The 17,353-nt window shown below is 39.9% G+C and overlaps 2 protein-coding genes across 4 annotated transcripts; both read right to left on the bottom strand.

The window, feature by feature from the left end:
• Positions 1-509: 509 nt before the first annotated feature.
• Positions 510-8,568, bottom strand: LOC113027718 (zinc finger protein 493-like). 3 transcript variants are annotated; one of them, XM_026177445.1, is made up of 9 exons: positions 8,298-8,568; positions 6,626-6,674; positions 6,472-6,536; positions 4,754-4,855; positions 4,556-4,651; positions 4,216-4,326; positions 4,001-4,124; positions 3,508-3,522; positions 510-717 (listed from the first exon to the last, which is right to left on the bottom strand). In XM_026177445.1, the coding sequence occupies exons 1-9, from the start codon at positions 8,331-8,333 to the stop codon at positions 635-637; spliced, it is 681 nt and encodes a 226-aa protein (XP_026033230.1). In that variant the 5' UTR covers positions 8,334-8,568; the 3' UTR covers positions 510-634. The 3 variants fall into 3 exon arrangements, with proteins under 3 accessions (XP_026033230.1, XP_026033228.1, XP_026033229.1); XM_026177443.1 differs by having other exon boundaries at positions 651-3,522; positions 8,298-8,563; XM_026177444.1 differs by lacking the exons at positions 4,754-4,855; positions 6,472-6,536; positions 6,626-6,674; positions 8,298-8,568 and having other exon boundaries at positions 651-3,522; positions 4,216-4,252; positions 4,556-4,645.
• Positions 8,569-9,928: 1,360 nt separating this feature from the next.
• On the bottom strand, positions 9,929-17,090 carry LOC113027719 (ER lumen protein-retaining receptor 2). Its single transcript, XM_026177446.1, has 5 exons — positions 16,781-17,090; positions 14,700-14,800; positions 14,310-14,468; positions 12,029-12,281; positions 9,929-11,170 (listed from the first exon to the last, which is right to left on the bottom strand). Exons 1-5 carry the CDS (start codon positions 16,869-16,871, stop codon positions 11,136-11,138), a joined length of 639 nt encoding a protein of 212 aa, XP_026033231.1. The 5' UTR covers positions 16,872-17,090; the 3' UTR covers positions 9,929-11,135.
• Positions 17,091-17,353: the final 263 nt, after the last annotated feature.

Here is a 17,353-nt window from a genome sequence, read left to right on the forward strand (position 1 = left end):
CATTAGACATTAACTGTTGTACCTCTCTCCTGAATTTTACAAATTAATGACAGTTTGGACCAAAGGTTTCAAATTTGGATTACTCCATATGGTCTGACACCTTAGCCTTTCCTCCCTTTTTACCTACCGAAGAAGCATAGAATTCACATTATTTTATGTGTACTAAATTAAATGCATTATGGATGTCTAAATTAGTGAAAAATGATGGCTCAATGAAAAGATTCAAAAAAAGATGAGGCTAATTGAAAGGGATACTTAGTTTTTTATAGTTATCTGATTAAGTCCTCAATATACACACTGTCTAAACATCGTGTTAAGAGTTTAGAAAATAGAAAGAAAGAAAAATGACCCAAGCCTGCCCTGATCCTAATATTAGCTGAAAGAAGAAGAGGCAAGCACATTATTATCAACTTGCTCTTCACTATAACACTTTGTACCGTTGTCTTTCCTTCCTTCTTTTATTTCTACACTAAAGAGTTTCTTCCTCTTAATAAAAAATCATGCAATCATTTTCGCATGTACATTTAAGTAGTTTATTGTAATCTTGGGGTTTACCAATTTTCAAATACAAAAAAACCCCAAAAACATGAGCAAAGCCCCACAAAATGAAAGATCACTATTTTAAGTGAAAGCTTCACCATTTAAATTTTTTGATAAAAAACAGATGAAAATGATCCACAGAAGAAGCTGAATGCTGCTCACTTTTCTGCTTCGTGCCTAAAACACATTATACACAACATGAAAAAGAACAAAACATATGATGTAAAATCAAACAAACTAAATAGTTAAAAAAATTACACTGCTAAATACAAAGTACACATGAAACAAATATGGTAATCTTCATATGAATTGAAGTTGGGAGAAGACAAAGATCTTTATACACCGAGCTGAACTCGTTCACCTCCAGTATGTGTCCTGCATTTTTATTGTGTTTACAGTGTTTGTTTGTTTTTTTCATTGTACTGTCAGCTGCTGACTTAGACAACAGTCACCGCAGCCTGTGCCCCACACAGAGATAGTACATTTAACTGTGGGACTGTAAGTATTTTACATGCTGGAACCACTACTTTTTCAGTTTCATCGTAGACTATTTGAATCTGTGTGCTCCTCTTTCTGTGTAGCACAAAGCAGACATTTGTCTAGGTATCTTTGTGAGGTAATTCACTGGCATCAGTGTATTCACACACTTTTTACCTGAGGTTTAAGCATCTAAGTGCCTAACAATAACCTAAAACGTACTGCTAACTTTACCCCTGAACAAGCATTTGGAGGGTTCTCAAAGTGGTTACAAAGTTAGCTGGACATGTTTTGATTCTTTCTCTCTCTCTCTTTTTTTTGTCCAGTTGGTTGGTTTCCTGTGGCAGTGACCTCTGTCATCGCTCACTCTTGGTAGACAAGTGGTTCAAATGAAAACATACATACTTTAAATAGTAAATAGGGAATTATTTTGCCAGCTTTTGCAACATCTGCTCCTTGCTGCCCATTAGACAGAATTCAGATTCAATGCGCATTCACACCAAGAAGCTACTTTCCTTAACCAATCAAGCATTCCTGTGTCACGTAGTTAATGTGTAACAAATGTATGTAGAAGTCTTTTGTGCCTGAACATGCTGTAGGCCTTTAGGAAGGCCTTGCCGCAGATATGGCAAACAAATGGTTTTTCTCCTGAATGTATTCGAGCATGTACATTGAGATACCACATTTTTACAAACCCCTTTCCACAGATGTCACATTTATACGGCCTTTCTGTGGTATGGTGCATGAGAATGTGTTTCTTAACCTCCGAGGTTGATCTGTAGTACTTTTCGCATTCAGGCACAGTGCATTTGAAAGGTCTTTCTCCAGTGTGGATTAATTTATGCCTTTTCATCGTTGATGCCGAAAGCATCTTCCCGCAGGTCGGACATGGATTACGGAACAACTCGTGTAAGTGTTTGCTCCTCTGGTGCTTTTTCAGCGCTCCTTTCTCTTTAAAGGACTTCTCGCACTGAGAGCAAGAGTGCTTCTTCTCATTTCGAGACTCGCTGTGGATGAAGTGCAGGTGGCGCAACATGTTGGACTTTTGGGCGAACGTCTTGCCGCACTCTGCACACAGATAGGGTTTCTCTCTGGTGTGGACCCTCTCGTGGTACATGAGCTCAGAATCACATTTGAATCTCAGGCTGCAATGAGAACACCGGAACGGCAGGTGGCCTGTGTGGTGCCATTCATGTATGATTAAAAATCGCAGCCTGGGGAGAGTTTTGGGGCAATGGCTGCATTTGAATGGTCTGCTGACTTTATGGATGTTTTCGTAATGTTTGAGTAAGGGCTTGAAAAGACTGAAAGACTTGTCGCAGCGGTTGCACTGAAATGGAGTGTGTGAAACTTTGTGCCTTGCCAGCGTTGCAGCATCTCGAAGGACCTTTCTGCATACGTTGCAGTAGAGCTCGTTGTGGGTCAGCGTATGCTTTTGCAGAGCAACTTTGTACTTGAACGCCTCTTGGCATATGTCACATTTGTAAAGATTCTTGACTTCATCTGGATTCCCTGGATCTACATGCTGCTGAGCATATTCATAACAAGTCTTATTCAAGTGCTTCTTCAGAGAGGATAGGAGTTTAAACCTGCTATCGCATCGAGGGCACGCGTAGTCATTGGTGGGAAAGTGGGTTTTCATGTGAGTTCTCAGGTTTGTGTTGACATGCTCTTTGCAGATAAAGCACTGGATTAAACGAGTGTGTTTGGTAGAGCTATGCTTTATGCCAGCAGTGCCCCGATTTCTGCTAGAATCTGACACATCTTTAGGACCCAGGAACGAAGGGTCCTCATCTGAGCTGCTACAAACTGAACCACTTTCAGGGAAACTGTTAACAGGACTCACAATTGAAGACTCATCGTCTGAGTAGTGAGACCATGAATCAGTTACACTGGGACTTCTACTAACAGTGTTATGACTAGAGTCCTTATCCGAGTAGTAAGACCAGGAGTCATCTTCACTGCAAGTACTGATGGGAGCCATGTATGAGGAGTCTTTGCCTGAATCCTCATTGTCTGACAGCATTTGAGAAACCCTCTCGAACTGTTTTGCTTTCGTGGAAATAGATTTGTCAGCAGGTAGGGCCTCTCCACAAAGTTGCCCTTTCACCTCTTGGAGAATCTTTTTCATTCTTAGGCCTCTGTTTGATCTCACAGGTCGAGACTGTAAAGACAGTGGCAGGTCAAGTCTTCTTAGACGAACGTGGCACTCTTTGATTAGGCAACAAGAACCATCTGTCTGACTTTGAAGATTTACATTTTCGGCATGTTTTGTTGAATCTCCTAAAGGCAACTGTGTTCCATTGTGCTCAGGAGTCCAATCACTTTTACCATCATTGGTCTCACACGTCTGCTGTTCTGGAGCCAGTGATTCCTTTTCCAAATCTGATGAAAATAACAATTCATCCAAAATGCTGCCCTTTGCTTGTGTTTTAAGCGTTTCTGTTTTTTCTACACAGGGAAGGTTTAGAGCTGAAATGATCCACTCACCGTCCAGAGAACTATCTGAAAAGACAAAAAAAGGTGTCATATAACAGTGAACAAGAACAGAGCTCAACACCCAAGTGCCATTCATTATTACATTATTGCACACGTCATACTAATCTGAGAACATTGGATTTATTTTTTTGACCACAAAGCAGCAATCCCACAAGCCAAATACACATCATTAAAGTGGACCGATTAAAAATCAGCTCCACATTTTTAACGTCAGACTCTACTAGAGTAGCTTTGCATGGTTCACAGTTCAAAATAATCCTTATTTGTCTTATACTGGTCCTTTGTTTCAGCCTCGCAGTGAATCTGCTATCTGAAACAAGTTGTTTTAGCTACTCAACAGACCTTTAGGGTAACTTTCCTCCGATTAGCTGTCCTTGCAAACTGCAAGTGGGCGGGGCCTTTAGCGCTCACAGCCAGAGCCATGTGCCTGAGATGGCTAAATCAGGGATACGGAGCTAAGAGTAGAAAATCTGTAACTACTTACCTATATGATCTAGTTGGCTAAGGTGTTTTTGATACTGCAGCAGAGTTTTGAGCTCTTCACACTGAGACACCAACTGCATGCAGTCCTTGAGAGCAGAAGAAGCTTCACCAAACATGGAGGCAACCTTTTGAAAATGAAAAAGAAAGAGCGGCGTTAACATTTGTTAATCTAGCTTAAAATATAATTGGGTAATGTTGAGTAGCACTTTTGTGTACCTGCTGGAATGACTGAAGATGAAGAATCTTTTCAAATCTGGATAAAAACAGGCACATCAAAGTGTGAAGTGTTTCATCATATGCAGGACCAAACTCTACAGGGAAAACATTCTGAGAAGCACAAACAAGAAAGCACACCATGAACGTCCAAAACATACAGAAATATCACTGCACCTGGCGCTTTTAGTAAACTCAAAAATACACCTTTACACATACTAGACTACTTTACCACTACTACTACTTGAAAATGAAAGTACTCCAGCTTTGATAATAAAATAATAACACTTATATGGTATTATTATCTAGGATGCAAAAAAGCAGTGAAAAAACAAATACAGACCTGAAAGAAGTGCTCTCTTTCTTCAGCATCATTCTGCAAGTTCTTTACAAGATCCACAAAGTTTGATTGTGGCAGTTCTACATTAGTACCACCAGCCTGCATAATTCATAATAATAACAATTAATAATGATAATAAGCTGTTTTGGGAATCTAAATTATACTGTCACGATAACAGAAAACAAAAACCAATGAAATCACCTCCACTAGCCATGCATTGATGAGCACTTGCATCCTGTCCAAGTGTGGCTGGATGATCTCAAAGTCAGCAGGAGCTTCACGCTGGTATAACTCCAGGATCAGCTGAGAGCGCAAAGAAACTGATGTTTAATAGAGTGACATGAACAATCACTATTTCAATTTTCAAGGTGTTGGGCAACCTAAATCATCATAAATGAGACTGTAAGGTCCTGAGAGACCTGAGAAAGGATTATTCAACAGTAACCTGCATTGTTTGCCAGCATGCACGGCTTTTATCAGCAATACAAACAGGTAGCACAACCTGTCCCACTCACTTTTGTCTTTTCAACCATTTTCCATAAAAGAAAACGGGTTAGACAGATCAGGGAAGATCCAGAGCAGAAATGAGACTTCCACGTGGAAATGTAAAAAAAGCACCAACACTGAAATAAGTCCAGAGGGGATCAGCCAAACTTTGTTTTGGTTTTGTGTGGAAGTTTCTAGTCATGCTTGGTATAGTATTTCACCTTAGTGGCTTAATTGCTGAACGGCACAACTAATTAATTATTAATATTCTCAATGTTAAGATCATCACAGTTATTAATCACAACTATTCATTGACTGTAGACAAAACTGTTCTACAGCACTGTCACGTAGACGCTACTTTCACATTCAGATTGAGGGGACTTTCCCGCTAATGTGTAAATCTTTGCATCACCAAAGCATGAAGCCAAGTTGCCTCTGATGCCTACACTGAAGCATACGTGTGTGCACGAATTTAAGACTTTGTTTGTTATCTGCACAAGTGCTATATAAATATCAGCCCATTGTCTTTTACCAAATGGAATGCTACCGTGTTGGTGATTTCACTGCGTGTTTTGTGAGCTTGATGGATACGCCGGCACTCTGTACAGGCACGATTTTATGGACATTCACGTTGATGTTGAACGATTCACATTGTCAACCACTGTTTTTCTTGGCCTCTGTATTCACCATACTGCAAAGGGTGAATTCTTTGAGATCCAGACACTGCTCTGCACTCTACACTTATTGTAATGGTTCTTGGGTAACATCACTTGATCTAAATGCCCTTAGTCAAGTGTATTCAGGAAACTTCACAATGCGTGGCGCTTTGTGACTGGTATATGCAGACACATCTTCAGGTGGTGATTTAGGGAGTGCTAGATTTTCTTATGCTTTTTGATCATTTAATTACAGGAAGCTAGGAAGTAGATTAATTCTACAACCATATTAGAGTTATCTACTTAAAGATTAAAGGTTTGAGAAGTAGAAACATGGCTGTGTTTGCGGCAGAATGCCTGAAAAAATTGGATCTAATTGGACATTAGATTAGTGGAAATCTGGATTTTGGACTGCATAATCCAAGTGTGACAATGTTGACTGTGGATACAATGTCTTCTGAGACACAGAGAAGGTGAACAGATGGTATCTTAGTGTGTGGTTCCCAAAAGGAAGGATGTAGGAGGAGTGGTGATGGCCACCCAATCAAATGACCTAGAACCAACTGACATTCTGTGTCAGAGCACAGAAGGATGGAAAAGCAGCCAACTGTTGGATGTTGGAAATGCTCCAGTCCTCGTGAAGCTGGTTGCCAAAGAATAAGAGAACAAAAGGCGTGCAAAGCTCTTATCGACGTAAAAGACAATTATGACGAAGGCAAAAAAGTACAAATCCATCAAATCTACAATGACTTCATTTGCAGATGCTGATAAACTCACCCGTGCTCTGAGGCCCAGGCTGAGTTCAGTCCGCTGGCGGCTGGTGAGCAGCTCTGGAAGAATGTCTGTAACCATAGACACAAACTCCTCAAGCATCCCGTAATCAGCTATAACTTTTTGCTGGATGGTCTGCCAGACGGCTGCGGAGACCAACCGAAGTGGTGGGACCAGGAGGCGCAGGGCAGTGAGGGAGAGTGTTGCACCTGAATGTGAACAGAAGTGGGTCATTTTAACATCGGGGATAAATGTTTTATTATCAATATCCATAAAATGAACCATAACTTAAACCCAGACACAAATACTTGGCTTAACACAGCTGTCCAATTGTTTGTATATTGTTTAGTGGTGACCTTGCTCCAAATGCTGTTCATCGTCTGTTTTGTAAATGAATAACTCATTAAAACTGACTGTTTTGACTAATATTGTTGTTATTATTATTATTATTACTACTACTACTAAACTAAAATATGTCATTTGGCCCATAAACTAGTTCCTGGTTTATTGTGCAAATTTTCTGACAATGAGTTTCATGAACATGGGATTTACTAAACTGCAGGGCCAAAATATTGTTTTGCTCTTTTGCTTTGTGTTCCTTGATCCTTTCATAGCGAAGCAGTCGCATATACATATTTAATAAACTCATATATATATGGTGGTGTTTAGCCCCATCGCCTAATAGCAAGAAGGAATCCACTGGTCAGTTGAGGCATGTTCTACCCGTTGCCTGCACAATACACAGACATCTGTAGTACTCAGTAGGCTGGCCAGTAATGAACTGTTGACATACCTCGCCTCTGTCAGTGCACCCCAGGGTGGCTGTGGCTACATTGTAGCTTGCCATCACCTGTGTGTGAATGAGTGTGTGAATGGGTGGATGACTGGATGTGTAAAGCGCTTTGGGGTCCTTAGGGACTAGTAAAGCGCTATACAAATACAGGCCATTTATCATTTACCATACAACATTAAATCAAATCTATACATCTGTTTGAAATCTACTCACAATTGAAAAATACAACATACTGTAGTCTACTATTACTTTATGATCAAATGAGTTTTGGTCAGAGTGTCACATTTAAGAATGCAAGTATTTATAATGCTCATGACAGATGGTAGCATCGCAGCCTCACAGCAAGAAGGTCGTGGGTTCAAATCAACCAGCCAGTTGGGGCCTTTCTATGTTCTCCCCATGGTTGTGTTGGCTCTCTCCTGATACGTCTGCTTCCTCCCACAGTCCAAAGGCATCCAAGTTAGGTTAACTGGTGATTCTACAGTAAACTGGCCATAGGTGTGAATTTGAGCGTGATTGCTTGTCCATCTCTCTGTGTTAGCCCTGCAATAGATTGGAAACCTGCCCAAGGTGTAGACTGCCTCTCTTCCTATGAAAGCTGGTACATGGTCCATTGTAACCGTTTATAAGTTTGTTGCAAAATTTCCACCACAGTGCATTTAGATTAAGTCAAAAGAACCCACGACAAACATCTCCAACATGTTATGGAATCCCTGGCATCAAGAACGGAAGCAGAGACCACTTTAAATGAAAGCGTTCACTTTAATTGAATTCGGTACTACAACTAATACCAAATTCATTTGTAGACAGTGCCTATGTTAGATGTTGCACGTATTTGCATAAAGTGCCTATTCAAGAAAATGCAGGCAGTGTTACTCATAACTGTGCTATTTTTATTCGACACTAAATCCCCAATGTTTTATTACTACTCATCAGCGTTTGTGAAATATCTCCTCCGTTAAAATGCCACATAAGCAGCTTGTTATTCAGACTGTCTGACTAAAAACCAACTCTTTACAGTGATGCTAGGAAAACTTACCTGAAGAGTTAGTAGATTTCCCTTCTGAAATATCATTTTCCATCCTGTTCATCCACTGCACTCGATCGCACACAATCAGAAATTAGCTATAAATATAGGGGGGTGTCCTTTCTTTTCTACTACTTCTCCTTTCTTCGTCAGACACGTTAAAAACGTCACTTGTTATTCATGACAATGACTAAAACCAACGCGACTTAAAAATGGGGGGAAAGAAAAAAGCTTGGTCCGACGACGTTTTTGTTCCGGGTGGCTCAAATCGATGGTTCCGAGCACACTCGTCATATAATCCAGCCCCGTCAACATGTAACAGCTAGTGCCGTGCGATACTTCAAAATCGGGTATTAGTCTGATACCAAGCAAATACAGGACAAGTATTGCCGTTACTATAAAGGCCACTTATATAGGATAGAGCAGTTATGAAAAGAATAATAATCAATTTGCATTTTTTTTCTTCTTTTAATGATCACTAAATCACTATGATTGTTCTTTCTACAGTAATTAACAGAACAAAACTCACCCCTCTGCTTTTATTTTCTTTGTTTTTTGGAGACTTATAATTTAAATGTGTCTGTCTCTAAAGCACTTTGAGTTAGCTTCTGTTTTTTAAATGTTCTATAGTCTATAAATAAAAAATATGTAAATAATATAATAATAATAATATAAAAAAGCACAAAAAGGTTAATGCATTTTTCGCTGATTGGTTGGTTAAAAAATTCATTAATCTAGCGAATGATTGAGCAAACAGTAGAATCAGCAGTCTGTTCACGCACCACATTTAATGAAAATATGTCTATAAATCTGCAGTTTGGAATAGTATCATGCTTAAGAATGCATTATTGTCTGCATTTTATTTAAGTATTTTTTTAAAAACAAATAGTCCGTGGTGTAGTGGTTAGCAACTTCCTTCTCCAGTCCAAACACATGGGTTAGGTTGTTTGGTAATTCTAAATTGGCTGTAGGTTTGAATGGTTGTCTGTCTTTATATGTTTTCCCTGCAAACTTATGTCTTGTCTCTGTTGTCTCCATATGTACCCTATAATATAAGTACATACAGGTTTTAGAGCAACTTGTGCTCTCATCCAGGTGTTTCTTGAATTTTTCACCAAGACAATGCATACCAGGATATATGTGTCCAGTCTTCCTTCACTCTATGATACTAGCCAGCACTCTGTCTTTACCACTCATAGTCTCTACATTTAAATGCGTCCTCTCACCTCTACTGCTTTCCTTCTCTCTCACTGCCCCTTAGCATGCCTTCCATCTTTTGTCTTCTGCCAACAGCAGCACAGTTTTGACCAGCAGTGAAAGCACTCGTTGTTAAACTGGGCCTTAACCAATCCGGTATGAATGGAAATCTCATTCTGTATTATTTGCATGCTTAATTTATATCAGATGCACTTCCTGAGGCAAAGTTCCCCATTCATCAGGGCTTGGGATACTAGGAGTACACTGGTGTGTGCCCCCCAACATGGGTGGAATACTGACACCAAAAAGGGAAATTCCAGTATATATGAAAATGCGATGAGCTTATTAGACTTTCTGCATCAGCGGATAAAAAAAAAGTAATAAATCTGACCGTCATGTGTAACGTCATAGGAGCAAAACTTGAGTGGAATCACAGTACTAAGACAAATGTTTCCCACAAAGCTTTTATTAGTGGTGGTAATATCATGCAAGAGCTCTGGTGAGAAATGAAAAAGAGAACTTGAGAATGATGAGCATGAAAACTCTATCAGAAACCAATATAACTTCATAGGATACTGCCGCAGTCTCTTTCCAAATCCAATAGGGAGATTCCTTTCTTAGGGTCAAATTATGCACAACAGGTAGAACTTTCTACAGACTGTTTATTGGAAACCAGCAGGAAGATTAAAAAATAAATACATTTGCAGCTAAAAGGAAAAAAAAAAGACCTCTGCAGTGGGACTTCACACACAGCACATAACCAGTGAGTTTATGCATCTCAAACATATAAAAGGAACCATCTGAAATGATGTATAATTACAGGTGGCATCGGTCACTTTAAACGAAAGCAATTAACGGCGAGTTCACTGACTTTCTTCACACGTTTGTTTACTCCTAATATGGACAGTGCTTCATATGGCGACGGAGAATACACTGAGGATCTAATGCCCATCATTTCTGACAGCATTTGAACCAAAATATATTCTAAAGTTACCTTCAGAGTTGCTTTGATTTTGAAAAAGAACTATTTATGGCATCTACTACTATTTTTTTTTTCCACCAAAAGGCATGAGCAGCAGTCATTACAAATGGGAATGCATACTGGCCAAAAACAGAACGGCAGAATCAAAGTTATGGGATTCAATACAAGCCTCCTCAGTCAGATTTAGAAAAAAACAAAAACAAGAACAAAGAGATTTTATTTTGATTGCAAATACTATTAAAAATGCTCAATAATATCCCACCACAAGAAGTCTGCTTCTATATCATACAGTGCCAAATCACAGGCAATTTTATCTCCCGAGCTCCATCGATGTGTCGAATCTCCAGATCACACATTTTATGTAGAAAACATTTCTCGCTTTTTTTCCCCCTTCCGTTATACAGAGTAATAAAAAAAGTTAAGGCAAGATGCATCAAACAGAAATCTGCAGGCCAAGGAGCAGCTGCTGAAGGTGTTCCAATTCCACTGATTCTGGATCAGCCAGTGGCTCCTGCTAGCTCTCTGTCTCAGGCATCTTACACTGGTGGGAGGGGAAGAGGAGGAAGTGACTGCTGATATTGGGGGAATGGGGCTGTCAGAGGTGTCTGCTGCCCCTCCTCCTCCCCTCCAATTGCCCGATTTGAGTCTGCCAAAACACTCTTCTTTGGCACTTAGGCTGGCAGACTCAGCTTCTTTCCTTTCAGTACTGAAACCAGACAGGACAGATTTATGTTAAACATATTAGACAGGGAGCATTCATCACAAGAAGACACACTGATGGATTGATTTTTTTCAGTTTAGTGTTTTTGCTGCCTGAGACTTGAACACCAAAACTTATATGAAAACTATTTCATCAACATTTGTTTTAACATCAGTGTAGTTAAAGGGAACTTATTATACCTGAATTATTTAAAGCAATCAAAGGGATGTGAAGAAGCCACTGCTATTTATATCCAAATGTCTACGCACTGTGTTTAAGAGACATCAGCTGAAGTCGACCTATGATTTTGATGAACACCAGTTTCTACCACAAGATGGTGGAGTGACTATATGTACTGCCCAGTGTGCTCTGAAACATGAGTGTAAAGCCTGGTTTATGGCCACTGCATTGGTTGTGTTGTTTGTGATGTCACCAGTGAGAAAAGAAAAAGGAAGTCGTCTTAAACTCATATTAAAAACTCAATAAATGATGAAGCATCGAGGGCGTTTCTGAATTTTTCATTATAGTGATGCAGTAGTTGATATGACAATGCATCTCTTCCTGATACTCTTTTGTAAACAAGACAGTTATGAACTCAATGACATCAATTTATGGACAAACCTTAAAAGTTTAGGATTGCAAATGATGAAAAAAAAAAAAACCCAAAGAAAAAAAACAAAACACTACACACAGTAAAAACAAAATGTTCAGATTGGAGAATCTAATCTTGTGCTCATGTTTGCTTTGTCCTTGAAACAAGTTACAACATATCTGCACTGCTACCATTAAAGAGATTTTCAACTTTGGTTTGAACAAATATATATTTAATTAAAAAAATGAAATGAAAAATGCAGCAGCACTCACCTTTTGTTACATACAAATAGAAGAAGTCGCAGTAGAGGATGGTCTGCACCACTCCAGCAACGATGGCAATCATATCAAAGAACCCCTCAAAGTAGAACCTCCATATCCAGTTGATGAGGTAGAGAGCTCTGTACAGACCCAGGAAGAACAGGTAGTGGGTGGTGATGGTCTCAGCTTCTCCCGTCTTACTGATCATGAAGAGCTGAGGTAGGATGGCCACTGACTCCAAGTAGATAGAAAATGTCCACAGGATCTGAGGTGGAGGAAATGGATGGCAGAGTGTCAGCAGTGATGTGTGTTTTAAATTTACATACAGAGATTTTATCATGTTTGCCAGTGTTGAATGGCGGGCATAACTGTGAGTACTTGGGCAAATGTTAAAGTGATTTTCCTGGACTGAAAATCAAGCTCACAAACACACTCTGCAAGTCAGTGTGTTGCAAATACATGAAAAAAGAAAGCATGCACATGTAAACAAACCAGCCAGAGGCACGGTAAAAGAAATCAAACTGAAACATAACCCTTTTTTCATAGTAAGTCTGCACTGGTGCATGCATGCTGCATGGCAGCTGTCTCACGTGACTGAGTTTAACATGTATGTGCATCCTGTTCCCTCTATAGAATGAAGTGCTGGGTGATTCCTCAGACTTTGGTTTCAGTTATGATTTTCTCTCCCAAAGATTTTGAAAACAACTTTGTTTGGACCTAAGTTGGGCTACATGTCAGTCACGGATAATGCACGTGATCTAGGCTTTGAAGGAGGCATACTCTGTTTCCTCCATGTCCGTGGTATAAGATGCAAAAAACGTAGCCTAGTGAATGATGGTAATGCAGCATACAGCGACCCACATCAGGTAGAAAAGTGCACATTTGTTTCCAGTTATGAAATATGTCATTAACTCTGAATGCTGAATTAAAGCCAAGAAACTTTCCGAGCCATAAACAGCACCCAACACGGCTGCCTTTGAGAAGTTTTAAACAGAGCTCCACCACAATGATGGAAACTTGAAGCTGGGTTATATCATACCGTTCACGGTAATACTGGTATAATTTTGGGCAACGATAGAAAAATGAAATATCGCAATAGACTATGGGTAAAACGCGCATGCGCAGTGCCTTTGTTTTCATACGCACACGTCGGAAAAAGCATTGCGGCGAAAGCAAATCGTTGAATGAAACGGATGAACCAGAACTGGTTTGTAAAAATGCTGCAACTTCAGTGGTGTGGAACTGGTTTAGCTTTCGTCCGTCAGATACAAAGCAAAGCACTATTTTTGGTAGCGCATGCTAGCGGGCCCTCGTTATTAAAGTGTTGTTTGGAAAATACGGCACACTTAAAATCAATCCTTTGATTTTTCTGAAAGTCGACAGAGCCCCTTATAATCCCGTGTGCCTTATGTATGAATTCTGGTTGTGTTTACTGACCTCGAAACGATTTTATGTAGACGGCGCTTCAAAACCTGTCAAATGTTTTAGTACGACTTTGCTGAGCTACGAACCCGCACTGCTTGATGGATTGTTGGAGCATTACGGCTAACGTAGTCAGGAGCCTGGCGGAGTGATACGTACTGTGCTTCAACATAATATTACCGTATCGTGTGTGTATGACCTCTTTTTAAGTTTTGTGGATATTACACATGGTTATGCTGAGGATATGTCGGCCAGTTTCCACTGGAAATGCCTTTTGGTTAAACTGTCAGCGAGGAATTTGCATTTGCACTGTTAATTTTTTATATAACTTTAATTCACATTAAACAGCTGCTTGTTTAAGTGAAAATACATTGATGTTTTTTTTTGCACTAATAAAGTTTTGGAGTTGTAAAGTATTTTGTCTAGTGTCAGTTATATCGTTATTGCAAATTTTCAAATGTATATCGTGATAAATATTTTTGGACGTATCACCCTGCTCTACTTGAAGCACCATGTTGCTGTTCAGCACATGAGGATTCCCATACCTGCTGCTCTGTTAATAGTTCGACACTACCATCTATGGCACTATGACAACACAGAAGCCGCATGAAAGATCGACTGCTCTTAGATAGTTGGCTTATAGGTGCTGCAGAGAGCCTGTCATAGTAGGAATCAATCTAGATGACAGCCCTCTTTTGTCTTCCATAACTTGCATACCAATTTCTCCTCGCTTCTTCTTTTTTTACATTATCTATTCTTTTTTGGAGTCTGAGTAGTTGTGTCTAATAACAGTCATTTCAAGATTTAACAATATAGTTATGAATTTTATTTTATCATAGAGCAGCCCTGGCTGTGTGTTTGAATGTCTGACCTCCAGAGGAGAGAAGTCATGGTTAACCAGGAAAGCCAGGCCACCAACAGGGACGACCAGGAACTCCACTCTGAACGTGTCATGGTTTCCATCATAAGTTGCCTTGAACTTCATGTAGATCAGGTACACAGTGGCGTATGAACATCCGATGTAGATGATCTGAAATATAAATGGGAAAGTATTAAGACTCTCGTGACCTAATGGCCTGAGGTACTTGCAGTTGTGCAGCATGGACACCTCGTACAAGCCTACCACAAATTATTTGGCAGCTGTATCGTTTAGCAAACACTGACATGTTGGGCCTGGTGTACTGGTTACGCCCACACTGTGTTCATTGCTTGGATGGAAAATGCTGCAGGATGTGATGATGAGAAGGGGGCAGGATCTTACCTTCATGGTGGTGTTGTAGAGAGAGATGAACGATGTGAGCAGGTCAAGGTATCGAGTGGTGAACACCAAGGCAAACAAGATCTGACTCTTTCCCGAAATACCTGTGAAAGACAGCACAAAGTATTTTAAACTTAACATTATAACGTTTTACTCCCTATTATATGGTTAGTATAGGAGCAGAGGATATTATATAATTGGAACAAGTATCTGGTATGTTGTCATGTGACAAAACCTGTTTTTTTTTTTTTTTTTTAAATCATCTGATACTATAAAGGCCAAGAGTTTTTCCACCTCATTCATGCTCAAATAGCTGCACTACTATTACTCACTAATAACAGAAATCTTCCAGTGAGTTGATTTTAAACGTTAAATGCTTGTTTTTGAAGTTGTACATAATCAGAGCTCTGGAAAAAGCCACCAGAGTATTCCCCCATGGAAACACAAATTGTGAAGCTGCTTGGAACAATCTAACATTGTATGTTCTGCTACTCCCATTAAGTGTGCTCCAACAACATAATTGTTTAAAACTAAACTAAAAACTTGTGTAGTTATCTGAGGTTTTGTACTTCCTGATATTCATGTATTGTTTTATTCAATTATGGCTCCTTTATCAAGTTTCATTTGAAAGTTTTATCACCTTTACTGGTCCACTGTTTGTGAGTCATTTCAATTTATTTCTGCTTCTTTAAGTATTGTTAAAGCAGCCACTCCCATTAGGATGTAAAGGGATAAAGGCAATCACTCAGAAGTACTTTGATTTGCAGGAACAAATAAGCCTAAGGCAGAGATGTCTGGGGGGGCAGAACTAGTCCACCAAATGTCCAATCTGGTCTACACACAGACAACTCATGTGAATTATAGATTCAACTTGAATTGAAAAACATGCAATACCAAAAAGTTGATTCTGTTCATCTAAATGTAGTGTTTTCAGTGGGAGAAACGTTTTGTCATTCATCCAAGTGACTTCTTCAGTCTCAGCTGACTGCAGGTTTCCCTAACCTTACAAACACTGCATTTGCATATTGACCAAAACTAGCACCACATGAACATAATCGATTTTTTGGGATTTCTTTACCTGGATGATTGAGCATGCATCAAGACACATGCAATAAGACTTTATGTTAGAGTGTGCACTTTAAAAAATGCATTGCTTGCTGTTCATGATCTGTTAATAAATGTCAATTAATTAACAGATGCAATGGCTTACTTGCACTTCTCTACATTAAAAAACACAGGCTATTATGCAACTGCTTTACTTGCTTGCTCAACTTGTAATCAAATTACATTGTTTGTAACCCATTAATGAATTCAACAGTCCTCTAAGGACACCAGGTGATCCAAACCTTGTTAGCACTTCAAAGTCAATTATTCGTTTTGTTCCCCTTTACACTCTCACACACCATTGTGTGGTTTAATCTAGGTATGGCTCCCTTGCAGTGATAGCAACCTAACCTTTGGCCACAGCAATAACAGGAAAAACAAAGTTTCACAGAATGCAGGAATTTACTTTTCCCTCAAAGACCTGCTGGACTTGCAAGCAAAAACATTCACCCAGTCACCGACTTTGCATGTGCAGACTCGGGAGCACTCGATGCTGCCACGTCAGAGAGGTCATACCAGGCTGTAGTAAAGCAAGTCACAGGAACAGTAAGGCTGAAACGTGGAACTAGCTTAGTGTCAATCAGGTGAAATGACGAAGCCAAACTATCAAGTACTGTGGCCCTCAGGTCCCCCATCTAACGCTAGTTTGGGGCCAAATGGACTGTCAAGACAAGCTAGTAGCACAACTGATGACAGAACCACATAACAAGTTTCAGGGTCCTATTCTTAAAAGGCACAGTGACAGCCGCGGGAGTGGTTGTCATTACTTGATGACAAAACATACCGCTTGAAATGGACAGGACTACTAGCCAGCTAGCTAACATTAGCCAAAAGCTGGCTAATGAGTTCCAACTAACTACAGATAAGTTCCACGGTGGACAGCTTTCACTTCTCCTCAAACTGCTAATTACACGAGAGGACACATGCTGTGCCTACTAAGGTTCGCTTAAACTCTTAAGTTAAAGACTTTGGCTACTCACCGGCACAAGACCTGGTTTTCCATATTTTTAGCAGCAGGATGATGATAGCTGCTAAGTGGGAGAGGTCGCCGGTTAGCCTGAAAATATTCATGTTTGCAGGAACGCGGCAAGTAGCAGGGCGATTCTAGATTCTCTGAAGAACTCTGCCTGTCTCCGGCAACGGTTTTTTTTCCCTATCCGACAGCGCTGAATGACACTGTGATGTTAGAATAAACGGTTTCTGGGTCCAGAAGATGGGAAAATGGCGAGTCAAGCGCGACGTGGCTTGGGGACGTGGCCAAGACCGCAGTATCCAATGCAAGACGGGAAACTCTCTTGGTCCCAGCCAATCAGGACAGAGCGATTGGTAATTTGCATAAACTATGCTGGAGGAAACGTTGCCTTGAAGTTCTACGAAAAAAGAAAGTAAATACAAGTTTCCCTTTTCCCAGTTGCAATGGTCAAGGAAACGAACCAGGAAATCAGCGTCTATCCTTTACTAAGACACGTGTAAATACGTGGAGTTAAATTTTACTTTAATATCCAGTTTCATTCAGGTGGTACTATGTTCATCCTATTTATAGCCTAGTTGTA

Source organism: Astatotilapia calliptera, chromosome 8 (assembly GCF_900246225.1).
Source record: "Astatotilapia calliptera chromosome 8, fAstCal1.2, whole genome shotgun sequence".
In the NCBI taxonomy this organism is placed as follows: Eukaryota; Metazoa; Chordata; class Actinopteri; order Cichliformes; family Cichlidae; genus Astatotilapia; species Astatotilapia calliptera.